At 37.4% G+C, this 20,808-nt stretch overlaps 1 protein-coding gene across 3 annotated transcripts in view; it reads right to left on the bottom strand.

Annotated features, from left to right (window-relative positions):
* The window catches only part of LOC143246800 (cell adhesion molecule Dscam1-like), a 152,899-nt gene that overhangs the window by 51,445 nt on the left and 80,646 nt on the right, over positions 1 to 20,808 (bottom strand). For all 3 annotated transcript variants that reach the window (XM_076493959.1, XM_076493957.1, XM_076493958.1), the window contains 6 exons: positions 15,508 to 15,915; positions 8,162 to 8,323; positions 7,602 to 7,886; positions 6,678 to 6,797; positions 6,236 to 6,409; positions 5,679 to 5,826 (listed from right to left, as the gene is read on the bottom strand). In XM_076493959.1, coding sequence (XP_076350074.1) covers positions 5,679 to 5,826; positions 6,236 to 6,409; positions 6,678 to 6,797; positions 7,602 to 7,886; positions 8,162 to 8,323; positions 15,508 to 15,915 — 1,297 coding nt within the window. The remainder of the gene's footprint in view (positions 1 to 5,678; positions 5,827 to 6,235; positions 6,410 to 6,677; positions 6,798 to 7,601; positions 7,887 to 8,161; positions 8,324 to 15,507; positions 15,916 to 20,808) is intronic.

Genomic DNA, 20,808 nt, shown 5'->3' with positions numbered 1-20,808 from the left:
CATACGTTTCCTACTGTTTGGATCACATTTAGATGTGACATACGTTTCTTACTGTTTGGATCACATTTAGATGTGATATAGGTTGAGAGTAGCTTAAGTGGAAAGCGTGTCTGAACAAAGAATTCGGATATTCGTGAAACATCGACTTAACAACAAGATGGGGGTGTTATAAGTGAGACAGTCAAACTCAAATATTGTCAGAAGAGAGTAATTCGAGTTGATAGTGATTTCTGTTGACAAACTGCGCCCTCCAGTGACTAAATGGTAAGTTTTGTTTCTACTGTTAGCAAGTGAGTTTCCAGTCTTGCTGCTGATATACTGGAGTCAGCGGTCAGCTTAAAGACTTGAAACGCTAAATTCCGAGTTTCGATACCTGTGATGGGCTGGATAAGGAGTCCTGTGCTTAATAAAAAAAACAAACAGACTGGATGTCTGTCTTTAGTCTAGCGGTGTAAAATTAGAGGCGTCTACGAGAAGGAAATACTTGTGTGGTCGTCCCCCGCTGCTAAGTCCAGGGAATTACAAATATGGAATATAGGGGTAGATTTCTAACTGTGGACACAAGCAGATAGCCCAGTGTGGCTTTACTTAAAGAAATGGGTAGATTTTTAACTGTGGACATAAACAGATAGCCCAGTGTGGCTTTACTTAAAGAAATGGGTAGATTTTCAACTGTGGACATAAGCAGATAGCCCAGTGTGACTTCACTTAAAGAAATCTAAGAAACAGACAAGAAATCTTATTTAATATTACTCGATATTCGTAAAAAAAAAACCACTATAATACTTGTAGAAAACACGACATGCTGAAGAACCCACTATAATACTTGTAGAAAACACGACATGCTGAAAAACCCACTATACTACTTGTAGATAATATGACATTCTGATAAATCCACTATAATACTTGTAGCAAATATGACATTCTGAAAAACCCACTATAATACTTGTAGAAAATATGACATTCTGAAAAACCGCACTATAATACTTGTAGAAAATATGACATGCTGAAAAACCCACTATACTACTTGTAGAAAATATGACATTCTGAAAAACCCACTATAATACTTGTAGTAAATATGACATTCTGAAAAACCCACTATAATACTTGTAGAAAATATGACATTCTGAAAAACCCACTATAATACTTGTAGAAAATATGACATTCTGAAAAACCCACTATAATACTTGTAGAAAATATGACATGCTGAAAAACCGCACTATAATACTTGTAGCAAATATGACATTCTGAAAAACCCACTATAATACTTGTAGAAAATATGACATTCTGAAAAACAGCACTATAATACTTGTAGAAAATATGACATGCTGAAAAACCCACTATAATACTTGTAGAAAATATGACATGCTGAAAAACCCACTATACTACTTGTAGATAATATGACATTCTGATAAATCCACTATAATACTTGTAGCAAATATGACATTCTGAAAAACCCACTATAATACTTGTAGAAAATATGACATTCTGAAAAACCGCACTATAATACTTGTAGAAAATATGACATGCTGAAAAACCCACTATAATTCTTGTAGAAAATATGACATGCTGAAAAACCCACTATACTACTTGTAGAAAATATGTCATTCTGAAAAACCCACTATAATACTTGTAGTAAATATGACATTCTGAAAAACCCACTATAATACTTGTAGAAAATATGACATTCTGAAAAACCCACTATAATACTTGTAGAAAATATGACATTCTGAAAAACCCACTATAATACTTGTAGAAAATATGACATTCTGAAAAACCCACTATAATACTTGTAGAAAATATGACATGCTGAAAAACCGCACTATAATACTTGTAGCAAATATGACATTCTGAAAAACCCACTATAATACTTGTAGAAAATATGACATTCTGAAAAACCCACTATAATACTTGTAGAAAATATGACATTCTGAAAAACCCACTATAATACTTGTAGAAAATATGACATTCTGAAAAACCCACTATAATACTTGTAGAAAATATGACATGCTGAAAAACCCACTATAATACTTGTAGAAAATATGACATGCTGAAAAACCCACTATAAAACTTGTAGAAAATATGACATGCTGAAAAACCGCACTATAATACTTGTAGAAAATATGACATTCTGAAAAACCCACTATAATACTTGTAGAAAATGTGACATTCTGAAAAACCCACTATAATACTTGTAGAAAATATGACATTCTGAAAAACCCACTATAAAACTTGTAGAAAATATGACATGCTGAAAAACCGCACTATACTACTTGTAGAAAATATGACATTCTGAAAAACCCACTACAATACTTGTAGAAAATATGACATTCTGAAAAACCGCACTATACTACTTGTAGAAAATATGACATTCTGAAAAACCCACTATAATACTTGTATATAATATTTCCTAAGTTATTATATTATTTTATTATGTTAATATTTTTACATTGGTATTAATCATTAAGGGCCTCTTATGGAACAATAATAAAAAAATAACAGAATCGACGGGGAATGTCAAACAATTCTAATAGAACATCGAGCAAAACCCACCTGGAAAAGTAGAACATCAAGCAAAACCCACCTTGAAAAGTAGAAATCGAGCAAAACCCACCTTGAAAAGTAGAACATCGAGCAAAACCCACCTTAACGTTTACCATAACGGTAAACGATTATCGTAGAATATTTATCTACTTTAGTGAACGGTGATTCATTCTACTGCTCTTAATATTTTGCTGAAATTGTGAGTGCGTAATTTAGTATTATATTGTTACTGTTGTTGTTTTGAATTAAGTTCAAAGCTACATAATGGGCTATCGGTGCTCTGTCCACTACGGGTATCGAAACCCGAATTTTAGCGTTGTAAGTCCACAGACATATAACCACTGGCGGGCTATATTGTTAGTAAACAGATATACTACTTGTAACGTTCTGAATGTCAACGACCTATTTAAAAAGTTTATTTATGTGAGTACAAAGGACGTTGTACTCGACGCTTGTTAAACACATGTTTACACGAAACCTCAGGCACAGAACCACCTCACTCACTAAATAATGGCTGGGTGAAGAGAAAGCCAATAAACTGTTGAAAAACATGAAATATTCAAGTTTGCAACTTAAAATTTACTCCTCATAAATGGACATAAAACTTAATAAAGAAATAATTAAAAACATGATAAATTCAAAAGGGGAAAAGCCTACAACTATGAATTCTAAAAGATAAAGGTAAGTACTCTAGACTTAGAGTCAAAATAAGGACTTGTATCTTGAGAAACAATTATTTACAGCTACATTGTTCATTTTTGTATGTCCTTATGGAATTGAATAAGAAATTTCCTGATACACCGATAGACATAGCTAGATCCAGTGAGAATACAATTAGCGTCAACACCGTCGGTCTAGAATTACATTTTCAATTTGTTTGTTATACTTGAGAGTGTATGTAATAAGAGTTTGGTGAAGCACTTTATGAGTTCAAATTACATTTTTCTCTTCAAATATTTAGATCTCTTTTATAAATTACTCAATTCGTCGTTATTATCTACCGAATTAAAAAAAATATATATCAGTACTTCCATTATTAATAGAAAAATGTTATTGTTCAGTAAACTTTATGTTCTGACCTGAAGAACGTTAATTTGATATTGATACATCTGTTAACTTGTCTTTATACAGATGTGCACGTGCGAGTGTTGCGTGTTTTCCAACAAAGTTACAGATGGAATAACAAGTGTTGGAATGATATTTTATCCAAATATATTATTCTATACTTGTATCTATATGGGAATATAGAATAAAAAACGATATGTATGGAAATTGTAAAAATAGCATAGAACATGTGCACACAACATACTCAGTGAAAACATTATACAAGGAACACTACATGTTTTCAACGACACCTAACAAGCGAGTTCTGAATGATCATGACAACCAACAAATAAGTGCTTCAAGTTACGATATTACAACTAACAAAACGATACCGAACAGCATCGAAGTATATTGACTTCATTTATTCATCAAATCATAAGACGCTATTTTGTTCTACAGCCGCTACTCTGTAGACGCTGTTTTATCATGGTGCTACTGGTGTTTCTGGACGAGATTCAACACCGACGCTAGGAAAATTTCATTTTTTTATTTCTTTATGATTTTCATGTAGTGCAGTACCTCATACGTAGATCGAGTGTGTACTACTCGATCTCTGTACTTCTAGTTTTTGCGCATTTGGGTGTGACCAGTAAGTAATACAGAAAGCTCAAGTCTCGGTACATCTCAGACAACCCTGCTTTTACCATATTAAAGTACATCTAGTCATTTCTGACAACCTGCTTTTACCATATTAAAGTACATCTAGTCATCACTGACAATAAGGACTGCAGAGTGCCATTTAATCCAGGTTCTAGTTGCAACTGAATATCCTTGAAGAAACCACGTTTCTTTGTTCTGATTTGAATAAATTAAGACACTTTCTGACTTACTCCTTGAAGGAGCAGACACAGTGTAAGTCATATAAGATTATGGCTGGCTGAACATTGCTACTGCTTTGCATCAGAACACACTGTTATAACTCTGATGTGTATAATAATGAATGAAAGTCGGTCTCGTATCCTGCAGTCATGCATTGTGTCTTGTCAAGAGTATCACTGTGAGGTGTTACCATGGTTTGTGTGGGGAACGACACGTATCACTGTGAGGTGTTACCATGGTTTGTGTGGGGAACGACACGTATCACTGTGAGGTGTGACCATGGTTTGTGTGGGAACGACACGTATCACTGTGAGGTGTTAGCATGGTTTGTGTGGGGAACGACACGTATCACTGTGAGGTGTTACCATGGTTTGTGTGGGGAACGACACGTATCACTGTGAGGTGTGACCATGGTTTGTGTGGGGAACGACACGTATCACTGTGAGGTGTGACCATGGTTTGTGGGGAACGACACGTATCACTGTGAGGTGTGACCATGGTTTGTGTGGGGAACGACACGTATCACTGTGAGGTGTTACCATGGTTTGTGGGGAACGACACGTATCACTGTGAGGTGTTACCATGGTTTGTGTGGGGAACGACACGTATCACTATGAGGTGTTACCATGGTTTGTGTGGGGAACGACACGTATCACTGTGAGGTGTTAACATGGTTTGTGTGGGAACCAACATGTATCACTGTGAGGCGTTACCATGGTGTAAAACATTAGAAATCCACAGAAGTTACCAAGAAATGGATTGGAAATTCGCAAAAATGACTTTTTAAAGTTTATGACTGGATATCTTTACAAGGTATATATTTTCAGTGTTGTATATACATGTGTATCTATATAAACTTCTCGGAATATATAAGAGAACAAGAAATTAGCCACTGTGTGTGCAGAGAGAGTTAGACAAATATAATCTTTTACCACTGAAGTCAAAACGTACACAAACCATGTGACTATTACTGATTCCTGAACTAACTTCTTTCTAAGATAGTTTGGTGATTTTAGAAAATGATATGCAGTGGTAGATGAGTCTCCTGGACTTTATTTTCTTATTATGATTTTGGACTCAAAAGTAGAGTATAAATTCAAGCATAGCGGAACTGATACTTGTTGGTCGTATTGTGTTTGTTCGCTGAACTTTTATAAGTTCCTAGTAGCTTTTAATCGAGTAAAACCAGGTGTAAGGTGATGCTTGTTTACCTTTGCTGTTGTTTACTTTGAAATCCCTGGTGGTTTTTGTACCAACTAAAGTGAATTGGTTTGTCACCAAGAGCTTCACACACAAGATTGGCTTTGTTTCCTTCCTTTACTGTAAGTGATGTGAACTTCACCTGAAATACAGGTGGCGCTGAAAAAAAACAAAACCCAATTATGATGAGGTTAAGAAAGTTGAAATTACGATTCATTTTTACTTTACTAAAGTGAAACTTTAATTTCAAAATGGAACTCGGACACTAAATAAATTGCGTTTAGGAATGTAATCAAAGTTAATCTCGGAACAGAGATACCTAAAGGGAAAATAAACTTGAAATGCTGATCAGAGGCCTCTTGATCCAAAGAGATTTAGATCACAGATAATATGACTGTATTCTGAAATCTGTGATGAATATACATTTTTGTTTTCTAACCGAAATTCTCTAATATAGTGGAAGTTTGGTCAAATAAAAGAATTCCAGTAAAAATTAAAAGAGGAAACACTCTTTAAATTATGTCTAGATTATATGGTAACTCCTTTGACATGCGCAGTAATATCTTACCATGAACACTCAGTTTGAAAACAGTACTTATGGTAGAGCCTACTCCGTTACCGGCTTCACACATATATCGGCCTTCGTCTTCCTGCTCCACCTGGTGGATGACTAAGGAACCATTGACTAAAGTTTGTACCCTAGCACCGCTGATAATAGTGTTGTACTGGTTGGACAGCTCACCTGATAGAAACGATATTTGAGGTGCAAAAACAATTATATATGATATGTACTGACGTATTGCATTCTCGAATTATCTCGTTTCGTGTGGGAACTGTATTGTGTATCAGCTTATGTTCACCCTAACATTCGATTAAACTTAAAATATATATTTAACGAAAATAATTACCATAACATTTTTTCTTATTTGACAGAACTTTTTGACAAGACGTGTTTTTGTTTGCTATTCAAAACACGGTAACAATTTTAAACGGTAAATTATTAAATTAACCTGTTGATTTTTTCCATATAACACGAGGTTCCGGTCTTCCCAGAGCTTGACAGTGCAATATGGTAGAACTTCCGGTAACGATGGCCAAATCCGTAGGCTCAATTTTCCAACGAGGTGGAGCTGCAAAGAGAAAGACTAGTTAACAACGCTAGACAGTTAACCTGAGTTCTATATTTAACAGTTTAACCTGCTATAACCTGTATAAAGACCGCGGTGAAATCGTTTTGTTTATTTGTTTAGCAGCGACGACATACTAGACTTTCTGCTGTGCCCACAGTAGAAAATCAAACCTAGGATCTTAGCGTTGTAAGTCCCTAGACTTATCGCTGTCACACAAAACTATTTTCCACATTAAATAGTAATGTAAAACTGTAATAGGCAGGTTTGTAAGGAACTCTACCATTGATTTAACTGGGCTGACAAAACCTCTATTATCTGTAGTAAGAGTTTCGGTTTCCACTAGAAGGTAATTTTATTTTCATTGCACGACCTTAATCAATATTCAATCTACCCAGCAGAACAAAAGTAATAAATGAGGCTTCGAAATGGATTTTGTAATAATTACTTGTTGTACTATATGTAATCTCCCCATTCATTATTCTGTATGTATAACTAGGTGGCAGCTGTGGTGTCGAACAGAACGTAACATACAAAGATTATGTAAAGCTTACCATTAGAGTAACTTGATATTAAAAACAACAACAGTGAAACATAGGAAGACAGTGTTTAAACCACAGTGGACTGTTGGTAGACCGTGTTTAAACCACGGTGGACTGTTGGTAGACCGTGTTTAAGCCACGGTGGACTGTTGGTAGACCGTGTTTAAACCATAGTGGACTGTTGGTAGACCGTGTTTAAGCCATGGTCGACCGTTGGTAGACCGTGTTTAAGCCACGGTGGATTGGTAGACAAGTTTGTACATACCGTTGACGATCAAGGGAGAAGAGTAGTTTACAACTGCTGCTTCGTTTGATGCTACGCAAGTGTAGGTGGCGCTGTGTATTGGCTTAAGGTTTTTGAATATCAAAGTGGACATGAACGTGTCCGTAGGCTCTATTAAAAGGCTTCCGTCAGGTTCGAGTAGAGATCCGTCTTTTAACCACGTGATCTGAACAGGCGGGTCACCTTCTTGAACGATGCACGTCACACTTGTACGAAGGCCCTCTCGTGGCGCAGCAGGGAATGAAAATGGTGTTATAACAGGTGGAACTGAAAATACAACGAATGAACTTTAATAGTTTATTTGAAAATAATAATAAAATAAAAAACTGTAAAGTGAGACAAAATGTTTGTTGCAAATAAACTTGTACGTTTTCTCGGAATAAAAAAACAGCTTTAGATGTTTCGATTTAAATTTTTCGTGCCACCTTACAATGCATGATATCACGAACAACGTAACTTGGATTATATAATAATCATTTATTTTACGATCTGTAAACGAGTAATATTCGCTGAATTAAAAAACAACAACAATCAACACTCACCCAATACTTGTAGGTGAAGGCTCTGTTTTGACGAACGACCGTCTTTCCCTTTTGCTGAACAAACATAAGTCCCCTGATCCTCGTGCCGTCCGACATTCCTAATCACCAGGGTGCCGTTGGGAAATACACTGTGTCTTCTTCCAAGAGGAAGCTGACGAGACCCTGGACAGTCGAACACTATCGTCAGTACATTTTAAACATAACACTTCTTCAACGAGCCAACAAGTGTCTTGTTGCGCACGCCACCTACATAGACAAAAACCTGGTTTATTGTTCAACACAAATCCAAATAGTGGGCTATCTGTGATGTAGGCCCGGCATGGCCAAGTGTGTTAAGGCGTGCGACTCGAGATCTGAGGGTCGCGGGTTCCCATACCTGTCGCGCCAAACATGCTTGCCCTATCAGCCTTGGGGGCGTTATAATGTTACGGTCAATCCAACTATTCGTTGGTAAAAGAGTAGCCTAAGAGTTGGCGGTGAGTGGTGTTGACTAGCTGCCTTCCCTTTAGTCTTACACTACTAAATTAGGGATGGCTAGCGCAGATAACCCTCGAGTAGCTTCGTGTAAAATTCAAAAACAAACAAACATCTGTGATGGGTTAGAAAACCTAGTTTTTATCATCAGAAGCCTTCAGAGGATGAGCCAGTGGGAGAGCGGGGGTAAAAAAAACATTAAATACAAACGTTGGGTAAGGGATAACCAAAAGCAAAAATGTTTTATGGTTAGAATGCAATGATTGTTTAACATATATACCTTCGCTCTCATCGACGTTATAGGCTATAATCCCAAGAATATCACAAGAGAATTACTTGATAATTTATCCCATTAACTAAATCTGTTGGTGTCAGAAACTACTTGATAACTTAGGTGGTATCTAATTGTATCTGTTAGTGTTAAGAATCTGTTTCTTACGGGTTTTAACCACACCATTACTAGGTGGTATCTAATTGTATCTGTTGGTGTTAAGAATCTGTTTCTTACGGGATTTAACCACACCATTACTAGGTGGTATCTAATTGTATCTGCTAGTGTTAAGAATCTGTTTCTTACTGGTTTTAACCACACCATTACTAGGTGGTATCTAATTGTATCTGCTAGTGTTAAGAATCTGTTTTTACTTGGGTTTTAACCACACCATTACTAGGTGGTATCTAATTGTATCTGTTAGTGTTAAGAATCTGTTTCTTACGGGTTTTAACCACACCATTACTAGGTGGTATCTAATTGTATCTGCTAGTGTTAAGAATCTGTTTCTTATGGGTTTTAACCACACCATTACTAGGTGGTATCTAATTGTATCTGTTAGTGTTAAGAATCTGTTTCTTACGGGTTTTAACCACACCATTACTAGGTGGTATCTAATTGTATCTGTTGGTGTTAAGAATCTGTTTCTTACGGGTTTTAACCACACCATTACTAGGTGGTATCTAATTGTATCTGCTAGTGTTAAGAATCTGTTTCTTACGGGTTTTAACCACACCATTACTAGGTGGTATCTAATTGTATCTGTTAGTGTTAAGAATCTGTTTCTTACGGGTTTTAACCACACCATTACTAGGTGGTATCTAATTGTATCTGCTAGTGTTAAGAATCTGTTTCTTACGGGTTTTAACCACACCATTACTAGGTGGTATCTAATTGTATCTGTTAGTGTTAAGAATCTGTTTCTTACGGGTTTTAACCACACCATTACTAGGTGGTATCTAATTGTATCTGTTAGTGTTAAGAATCTGTTTCTTACGGGTTTTAACCACACCATTACTAGGTGGTATCTAATTGTATCTGTTAGTGTTAAGAATCTGTTTCTTACGGGTTTTAACCACACCATTACTAGGTGGTATCTAATTGTATCTGTTAGTGTTAAGAATCTGTTTCTTACGGGTTTTAACCACACCATTACTAGGTGGTATCTAATTGTATCTGTTAGTGTTAAGAATCTGTTTCTTACGGGTTTTAACCACACCATTACTAGGTGGTATCTAATTGTATCTGCTAGTGTTAAGAATCTGTTTCTTACGGGTTTTAACCACACCATTACTAGGTGGTATCTAATTGTATCTGTTAGTGTTAAGAATCTGTTTCTTACGGGTTTTAACCACACCATTACTAGGTGGTATCTAATTGTATCTGTTGGTGTTAAGAATCTGTTTCTTACGGGTTTTAACCACACCATTACTAGGTGGTATCTAATTGTATCTGTTAGTGTTAAGAATCTGTTTCCTACGGGTTTTAACCACACCATTACTAGGTGGTATCTAATTGTATCTGCTGGTGTTAAGAATCTGTTTCTTACGGGTTTTAACCACACCATTACTAGGTGGTATCTAATTGTATCTGCTAGTGTTAAGAATCTGTTTCTTACGGGTTTTAACCACACCATTACTAGGTGGTATCTAATTGTATCTGCTAGTGTTAAGAATCTGTTTCTTACTGGTTTTAACCACACCATTACTAGGTGGTATCTAATTGTATCTGCTAGTGTTAAGAATCTGTTTCTTACGGGTTTTAACCACACCATTACTAGGTGGTATCTAATTGTATCTGCTAGTGTTAAGAATCTGTTTCTTACGGGTTTTAACCACACCATTAGTAGGTGGTATCTAATTGTATCTGCTAGTGTTAAGAATCTGTTTCTTACGGGTTTTAACCACACCATTACTAGGTGGTATCTAATTGTATCTGTTAGTGTTAAGAATCTGTTTCTTATGGGTTTTAACCACACCATTACTAGGTGGTATCTAATTGTATCTGCTAGTGTTAAGAATCTGTTTCTTACGGGTTTTAACCACACCATTACTAGGTGGTATCTAATTGTATCTGCTAGTGTTAAGAATCTGTTTCTTACGGGTTTTAACCACAGCATTACTAGGTGGTATCTAATTGTATCTGTTGGTGTTAAGAATCTGTTTCTTACGGGTTTTAACCACACCATTACTAGGTGGTATTTAATTGTATCTGCTAGTGTTAAGAATCTGTTTCTTACGGGTTTTAACCACACCATTACTAGGTGGTATCTAATTGTATCTTCTAGTGTTAAGAATCTGTTTCTTACGGGTTTTAACCAAGCCATTATTATGTTGTATCTAATTTTAATTCTCAGATTTTTCTCAGTTGTTAAAACTGTTAATCCCGATTGATCTCCGATTTAGCTGAAACCTTGTAGCTACTAATAACACAAAAGGATTCACTGCTTATGACCCTAAAAATTTCGATACCCGCGGTGAGAACAGCATATATAAACCATCGTTTAACTTTGTGCTTGAATAGAATACAACCTTGAACAGAATAGAACCATGAACAGAATACAACCTTGAACAGAATACAACCACGAACAGAATACAACCATGAACAGAATACAACCTTGAACAGAATACAACCATGAACAGAATACAACCTTGAACAGAATACAACCATGAACAGAATACAACCATGAACAGAATACAACCATCAGTGCTATTAGCGACTGTTGAGTAGAAGATTTCTCTCAGTAATCTCAACTAAAGTTAGAAAAACCTCAATCAGTGGTCGTAATTCAGAAACAGTGAAGTATTGTGAGGTTCCTGGTCTTCCCTCAACAAAAGCAGATAGTAATTCAGAAACAGTGAAATATTGTGTGGTTCCTGGTCTTCCCTCAACAAAAGTAGACAGTAATTCAGAAACAGTGAAGTATTGTGTGGTTCCTGGTCTTCCCTCAACAAAAGCAGACAGTAATTCAGAAACAGTGAAGTATTGTGTGGTTCCTGGTCTTCCCTCAACAAAAGCAGATAGTAATTCAGAAACAGTGAAATATTGTGTGGTTCCTGGTCTTCCCTCAACAAAAGCAGACAGTAATTCAGAAACAGTGAAGTATTGTGTGGTTCCTGGTCTTCCCTCAACAAAAGCAGACAGTAATTCAGAAACAGTGAAGTATTGTGTGGTTCCTGGTCTTCCCTCAAAAAAAGCAGACAGTAATTCAGAAACAGTGAAGTATTGTGTGGTTCCTGGTCTTCCCTCAACAAAAGCAGACAGTAATTCAGAAACAGTGAAGTATTGAGTGGTTCCTGGTTTTCCCTCAACAAAAGCAGACAGTAATTCAGAAATATAAGTGACACAGATTTATAAGACGTCTTTAGAGTTCTCAGTTTTGAAAATTAATACACCTGGATTTACTTATTTTTTTGTAAAAATATTATTAGTGGATTATTTATTCAATATCATATTAACTATAAACGTTTAATTTACTAGCAAAGTTACTGTGGAAGAACATGTTAAAACAAGGATAACATTACTTGAGATACATCAGTTTAATTAACCATATTCAGGCCATTTATCCGTTAAAATCGTTTTATGTTTCTCAGATATTGGTCCAAAATGTTCACCTTTCTTTCTTTGTATGATTTCAAGGAGAGTTAGCTGTTGTGTCTACTGCGTGAATCGAACCCCAGATTTTAACATTGAAGGCCATAAGGTTACCGCTGATTCATGGGGTGATGATTGGAGGTCAAACAGGAGTTAGACATATCTTAGAATATGACATGGTGAAATAAATGTTGTCACCAAATCCCATCTATTTAGACAAAGTATTATTTCTGAGAGTGTCACAATATGACATCTCCAGTGATGAAGCCTAAATCAATTAAAACAATATTATATCATGATACCACATCACCACTCTTCACAGTTGTTAACGAGCGTTGGTTATATCATATCACAACTTTCCATCTTAAGTAAACATCACGTCGTAAATGGATTTCTATCTTCCATCACTCTGATTCTAACACCTAGTGCACAACGATAGTTGACGACTGGACACTTGTAACTGTGTTGTTCAGCTTCCAGAGTAGAAGACTGGACACTTAGAACTGTGGTGTTCAGCTTCCAGAGTAGAAGACTGGACACTTAGAACTGTGGTGTTCAGCTTCCAGAGTAGAGAACTGGACACTTGGAACTGTGATGTTCAGCTTCCAGAGTAGAAGACTGGACACTTAGAACTGTGGTGTTCAGCTTCCAGAGTAGACGACTGGACACTTAGAACTGTGGTGTTCAGCTTCCAGAGTAGAAAACTGGACACTTAGAACCGTGGTGTTCAGCTTCTAGAGTAGACGACTGGACACTTAGAACTGCGGTGTTCAGCTTCCAGAGTAGAAGACTGGACACTTAGAACTGTGGTGTTCAGCTTCCAGAGTAGAAGACTGGACACTTAGAACTGTGGTGTTCAGCTTCCAGAGTAGAAAACTGGACACTTAGAACCGTGGTGTTCAGCTTCCACAGTAGACGACTGGACACTTAGAACTGTGGTGTTCAGCTTCCAGAGTAGAAGACTGGACACTTAGAACTGTGGTGTTCAGCTTCCAGAGTAGAAGACTGGACACTTAGAACTGTGGTGTTCAGCTTCCAGAGTAGACGACTGGACACTTAGAACTGTGATGTTCAGCTTCCAGAGTAGAAGACTGGTCACTTAGAACTGTGGTGTTCACCTTCCAGAGTAGAAGACTGGACACTTAGAACTGTGGTGTTCAGCTTCCAGAGTAGAAGACTGGACACTTAGAACTGTGATGTTCAGCTTCCACAGTAGAAGACTGGACACTTAGAACTGTGGTATTCAGCTTCCAGAGTAGAAGACTGGACACTTAGAACTGTGATGTTCAGCTTCCAGAGTAGAAGACTAGACATTTAGAACTGTGATGTTCAGCTCGTAAAAGTGAAGATTGGACAATAACAACTGTGATAAATGTTTGTGTGGTGACCTACAGTTCACAAAATATTTCAAAGTTGAGTCGGATAGAGTGATTAGTTTTGACATATTTATCGATGTCCTATGTTACTTTAGCATCTTCGTATTTCTTCAGCACATAACTCACCAAGGTCTTTAACTTAAATCTGGGATCTCATGTTCAATTTCAATCGCGAGATTCACTATCAAAAATTCACTTACATGAGAATCGACAGTTTAGATACAGAATATGTTTAGTTTAATCTGAACCAAACGAAACAGAAGTTAGGCACAACACTGAAGCAAAAGTTACACTTTATTTCATGGAAACTATTCAACCAAGATAATATTGAATATATCCACTTTATGTCAATAACCAGTTTCTCCGGTTTCCAAACAGTACCAGAAAATAAGGTCTGGACAACATCTCTACATTATCTCCAAGACTATAGTGAACAAGCGGTCTTTAATAAAACAAATTAACATAAAACAAATGACACCGTTTCGACCTCCATAGGACATCATGAGGAAAACTCTTTCTTGAACTTTACGTAAGCCCAACACCAAAACCAATTTTCTTTGTCTGCATGTTTCGATCATACCAAACGTTATTTATATTTTATTAAAGAGCTATCTGGCATGATGGTCTCACAGTTCAAACAACCATCAGTGCTACGAAAACAGCCAAATCAAGTTTTTCTCTCAGTCATCTCAGTTAGTGGTCAGAAAACAAGAGACATCAATTGACAACCAATGTGGCGTTATTCTTAAGGTATTTTATATTGTTTATCTAGAGGAAAAGATGAACAACCCGATCTAAAGTTCTTACAAATCACTTAATTACAAAGTTAAACTAATTCTGTAGTGTTTATGACAGTGTTACAACCACAACAGACGGTTTGAAATGCCACAGATGCTCATACATCAGTACTCTAACCAATAATCACTCATCTTAGAAACCATACACCAGTACTCTAACCAATAACTACTCATCTTATAAATCATACACCAGTATTCTAACCAATAACCACTCATCTTAGAAATCATACACCAGTATTCTAACCAATAACCACTCATCTTAGAAATCATACACCAGTACTCTAACCAATAACTACTCATCTTAGAAATCATACACCAGTACTCTAACCAATAACTACTCATCTTAGAAATCATACACCAGTATTCTAACCAATAACCACTCATCTTAGAAATCATACACCAGTATTCTAACCAATAACCACTCATCTTAGAAATCATACACCAGTACTCTAACCAATAACTACTCATCTTAGAAATCATACACCAGTATTCTAACCAATAACCACTCATCTTAGAAATCATACACCAGTATTCTAACCAATAACCACTCATCTTAGAAATTCATGAACTCCTTTCCTTGTGACACCTTAAACCCAAATGTCTGACTGTTGACCTTTCCAAGCCCTATCCTGTAGACCACCATGGCGGAGACAGGTTCAGTTAACTCGGGGCATATTTAACACTTTTAGTAACACAGACATTATATAGGGTTTGAGTATAAAACAGACATTACTGTTTAGACCAATAAATAGATATATACCTTAGTTGGATTAATAAACAAGTGTTCTGTATATATGTTTTACAAATAACATTTATATCAGCTTCTAAAGTTACCTTTTTCCCACGTGATGTGTTTGATTGGATATCCTCCAACAGGACAACTAATCACCACATTTGTTCCACCAACTATTGTCTTATTCTTCATTGGACGGATCACAGAAGAACCAATGACATTTATTTGCGCTTGATGGACCTCAACTCCGTTGTCGTTTGTTGCAGTGCACCGATAAGTTCCTCCATCCATGGTTTCTATTCGTGTAAAGTTCACAAAGCTTATAACAGCGCCATCTCTGCTAACATAATCACCAACACGAACTCTGTTACTGTCTTGTACTGGCTCGTCATAAGTAGACCATGTTATCTGGGGTAGAGGGTTTCCCATAGATGCGCATGTCAGGGAAACCTGGGAACCTGGATTGACAACTTGGTCGTGGAAGTGTGACGTCAGTATAGGGGGTTGAGCTGTGATGAAAATAAAAAGTTGTACACTTCACGAAATAGTACAGAAATAGAAGTGACTATAGAATACAGAATCTACATACATACATGACTTGTAAGCAATGAGTGATGGAAGTTGCGTGGTTTATTTTTGGTGGAAGAAGACATCACAGAACAAAGCTAGAAACACAGATTTATAATGTATTACTACGTGAAAGTTTGCTAAACAGAACACAACATGATGTTTTCCTGTAGCCACTTAGTCTATTAGTTTAATTTGGTCCTAACATTCTCAGTTTTTAAACAACCTCAAGATATCAGCACTATTTTGCTGACCAAGATAAGGTTGTGATATTATTTCACCACGTTTGTTGTGTATCCAGAAACACTAACTATCCTGTTGGAAAATATAGTCGCATTACTGAGGAAAAGGCACGACGAATCAAAACCTGTCTACACCTTACAGACGTCAGGATGCCATATTAATAAAACCACAAACTGAATCCCCGTAACGTGTCACCGTAAACGTGCATTGATTATGATACTACAACACTTTCCTCTCTGCTATAGAGCCTGCTGTCTAATGATTCTCAGTTAAGTGTGAAGACGACACCTCCAACTTTCCTTGTTGTGGTCTGATCATATTTCGGTTTGTTAGTTCTCTTCTCAGAACCAGCAACTGAAACCGTTTCCTGGTGCTGTTTCTCAAAGCAACATTCACATCTGTTGTTGTTTGGAATTAAGCACAGAGCTACACAATGGGCTACCTGTGCTTTGCCCACCACGAGTATCGAAACCCTGTTTTGTAGCGTTGTAAGTCCATAGACATACCGCTGCGCCACTGGGGGGCTTCACATCTGTATTTACTCCAAGGTCTTTCATTACGTAAGCCTTTTCTCAACTCATATTTCTCACTTTCAGAGATTTAGTTTTCAACCTCGACCAGTTTTATTAAACATGCCAGTTTCACACACTCTCTTCATACTCTCACATGCATGTCTCACTCCAACACATAAACTTACCTCATATTATTGATTTTTTACTACTTCTTTATTGGTTGGATGACACCATGTGATTCTACTTTTATCTAGTTCGTTTGCACATGATAGAGGGCAGCACTTCCGTAACATTCACTGTTCTGCTCTTCATTTCCGTTATTAATTCCTTACTGCATGTCGATCAGTTTTTTGAAGTTAATGTAACACTTACTGTTCTTATTTAGACGTTGATTAATGGCGTAAATGGAAGACAGAAAATCATAATGTACTAGTAGCTTTGTAACCTCGGTGGGGCGACGGTACGTCTTCGGATTTACAGTGTTAAAATTAGGGGTTCGGTTCTTCTCGGTGGGTGCAAGACATACCCCGATGTGGATTTGCTATAAGAAAACACATACATACACGATTACTAAATCCACTCTACCCCAGTGGCACAGCGGCATGTCTCCAAACTTATAACGCTAGAACAGCTCGTTAATTTTTGTGTTTTGAGTAACAGTCAGCTGAGTATGAGAGTTGAGTAACAATCAACTGAGTATGAGAGTTGAGTAACAGTCAGCTGAGTATGAGAGTTGAGTAACAGTCAACTGAGTATGAGAGTTGAGTAACAGTCAGCTGAGTATGAGGGTTGAGTAACAGTCAGCTGAGTATGAGAGTTGAGTAACAATCAGCTGAGTATGAGAGTTGAGTAACAGTCAGCTGAGTATGAGAGTTGAGTAACAGTCAGCTGAGTATGAGAGTTGAGTAACAGTCAGCTAAATATGAGAGTTGAGTAACAATCAGCTGAGTATGAGAGTTGAGTAACAGTCAGCTCAGTATGAGAGTTGAGTAACAGTCACCTGAGAATGAGAGCTGAGTAACAGTCAGCTGAGTATGAGAGTTGAGTAACAATCAGCTGAGTATGAGAGTTGAGTAACAGTCAGCTGAGTATGAGAGTTGAGTAACAGTCAGCTGAGTATGAGAGTTGAGTAACAGTCAGCTGAGTATGAGAGTTGAGTAACAATCAGCTAAGTATGAGAGTTGAGTAACAGTCAGCTGAGTATGAGAGTTGAGTAACAGTCAGCTGAGTATGAGAGTTGAGTAACAGTCACCTGAGTATGATAGTTGAGTAACAGTCAGCTGAGTATGAGAGTTGAGTAACAATCAGCTGAGTATGAGAGTTGAATAACAGTCAGCTGAGTATGAGAGTTGAGTAACAATCAGCTGAGTATGAGAGTTGAGTAACAGTCACCTGAGTATGAGAGTTGATTAACAGTCAGCTGAGTATAAGAATTGAGTAACAGTCAGCTGAGTATGAGAGTTGAGTAACAGTCAGCTGAGTATGAGAGTTGAGTAACAGTCACCTGAGTATGAGAGTTGAGTAACAATCAGCTGAGTATGAGAGTTGAGTAACAATCAGCTGAGTATGAGAGTTGAGTAACAGTCAGCAGAGTAAGAGAGTTGAGTAAAAATCAGCTGAGTATGAGAGTTGAGTAACAGTCAGCTGAGTATGAGAGTTGAGTAACAATCAGCTGAGTATGAGAGTTGAGTAACAATCAGCTGAGTATGAGAGTTGAGTAACAATCAGCTGAGTATGAGAGTTGAGTAACAGTCAGCTGAGTATGAGAGTTGAATAACAATCAGCTGAGTATGAGAGTTGAGTAACAGTCAGCTGAGTATGAGAGTTGAGTAACAATCAGCTGAGTATGAGAGTTGAGTAACAGTCAGCTGAGTATGAGAGTTGAGTAACAGTCACCTGAGTATGAGAGTTGAGTAACAGTCACCTGAGTATGAGAGTTGAGTAACAATCAGCTGAGTATGAGAGTTGAGTAACAGTCACCTGAGTATGAGAGTTGATTAACAGTCAGCTGAGTATGAGAGTTGAGTAACAGTCAGCTGAGTATGAGAGTTGAGTAACAGTCACCTGAGTACGAGAGTTGAGTAACAATCAGCTGAGTACGACAGTTGAGTAACAATCAGCTGAGTATGAGAGTTGAGTAACAATCAGCTGAGTATGAGAGTTGAGTAACAGTCAGCTGAGTATAAAAGTTGAGTAACAGTCAGCTGAGTATGAGAGTTGAGTAACAGTCAGCTGAGTATGAGAGTTGAGTAACAGTCACGTGAGTATGAGAGTTGAGTAACAGTCAGCTGAGTATGAGAGTTGAGTAACAGTCAGCTAAGAATAAGAGTTGAGTTACAATCAGCTGATTATGAGAGTTGAGTAACAGTCACCTGAGTATGAGAATTGAGTAACAATTAGCTGAGTATGAGAGTTGAGTAACAGTCAGCTGAGTATGAGAGTTGAGTAACAATCAGGTGAGTATGAGAGTTGAGTAATAATCAGCTGAGTATGAGAGTTGAGTAACAATCAGCTAAGTACGAGAGTTGAGTAACAATCAGCTAAGTATGAGAGTTGAGTAACAGCCACCTGAGTATGAGAGTTGAGTAACAGTCACTTGAGTATGAGAGTTGAGTAACAATCAGCTGAGTATGAGAGTTGAGTAACAGTCAACTGAGTATGAGAGTTGAGTAACAGTCAGCTGAGTATGAGAGTTGAGTAACAGTCAGCTAAGTATGAAAGTTGAGTAACAGTCACCTGAGTATGAGAGTTGAGTAACAGTCAGCTGAGTATGAGAGTTGAGTAACAATCAGCTAAGTATGAGAGTTGAGTAACAGTCAGCTGAGTATGAGAGTTGAGTAACAGTCAGCTAAGTACGAGAGTTGAGTAACAGCCACCTGAGTATGAGAGTTGAGTAACAGTCAGCTGAGTACGAGAGTTGAGTAACAATCAGCTGAGTATGAGAGTTGAGTAACAGTCAACTGAGTATGAGAGTTGAGTAACAGTCAGCTGAGTATGAGAGTTGAGTAACAGTCAACTGAGTATGAGAGTTGAGTAACAGTCAGCTGAGTATGAGGGTTGAGTAACAGTCAGCTGAGTATGAGAGTTGAGTAACAATCAGCTGAGTATGAGAGTTGAGTAACAGTCAGCTGAGTATGAGAGTTGAGTAACAGTCAGCTGAGTATGAGAGTTGAGTAACAGTCAGCTAAATATGAGAGTTGAGTAACAATCAGCTGAGTATGAGAGTTGAGTAACAGTCAGCTGAGTATGAGAGTTGAGTAACAGTCACCTGAGAATGAGAGCTGAGTAACAGTCAGCTGAGTATGAGAGTTGAGTAACAGTCAGCTGAGTATGAGAGTTGAGTAACAATCAGCTGAGTATGAGAGTTGAGTAACAGTCAGCTTAGTATGAGAGTTGAGTAACAGTCAGCTGAGTATGAGAGTTGAGTAACAATCAGCTAAGTATGAGAGTTGAGTAACAGTCAGCTGAGTATGAGAGTTGAGTAACAGTCAGCTAAGTATGAGAGTTGAGTAACAGTCACCTGAGTATGATAGTTGAGTAACAGTCAGCTGAGTATGAGAGTTGATTAACAATCAGCTGAGTATGAGAGTTGAATAACAGTTAGCTGAGTATGAGAGTTGAGTAACAATCAGCTGAGTATGAGAGTTGAGTAACAGTCACCTGAGTATGAGAGTTGATTAACAGTCAGCTGAGTATAAGAATTGAGCAACAGTCAGCTGAGTATGAGAGTTGAGTAACAGTCAGCTGAGTATGAAAGTTGAGTAACAGTCACCTGAGTATGAGAGTTGAGTAACAATCAGCTGAGTACGAGAGTTGAGTAACAATCAGCTGAGTATGAGAGTTGAGTAACAGTCAGCAGAGTAAGAGAGTTGAGTAAAAATCAGCTGAGTATGAGAGTTGAGTAACAGTCAGCTGAGTATGAGAGTTGAGTAACAATCAGCTGAGTATGAGAGTTGAGTAACAGTCAGCTGAGTATGAGAGTTGAGTAACAATCAGCTGAGTATGAGAGTTGAGTAACAGTCAGCTGAGTATGAGAGTTGAGTAACAATCAGCTGAGTATGAGAGTTGAGTAACAGTCAG

The sequence above is a fragment of the Tachypleus tridentatus genome, chromosome 3 (genome assembly GCF_004210375.1).
Source record: "Tachypleus tridentatus isolate NWPU-2018 chromosome 3, ASM421037v1, whole genome shotgun sequence".
In the NCBI taxonomy this organism is placed as follows: Eukaryota; Metazoa; Arthropoda; class Merostomata; order Xiphosura; family Limulidae; genus Tachypleus; species Tachypleus tridentatus.
This window is presented reverse-complemented; position numbering and strand designations above follow the sequence as displayed.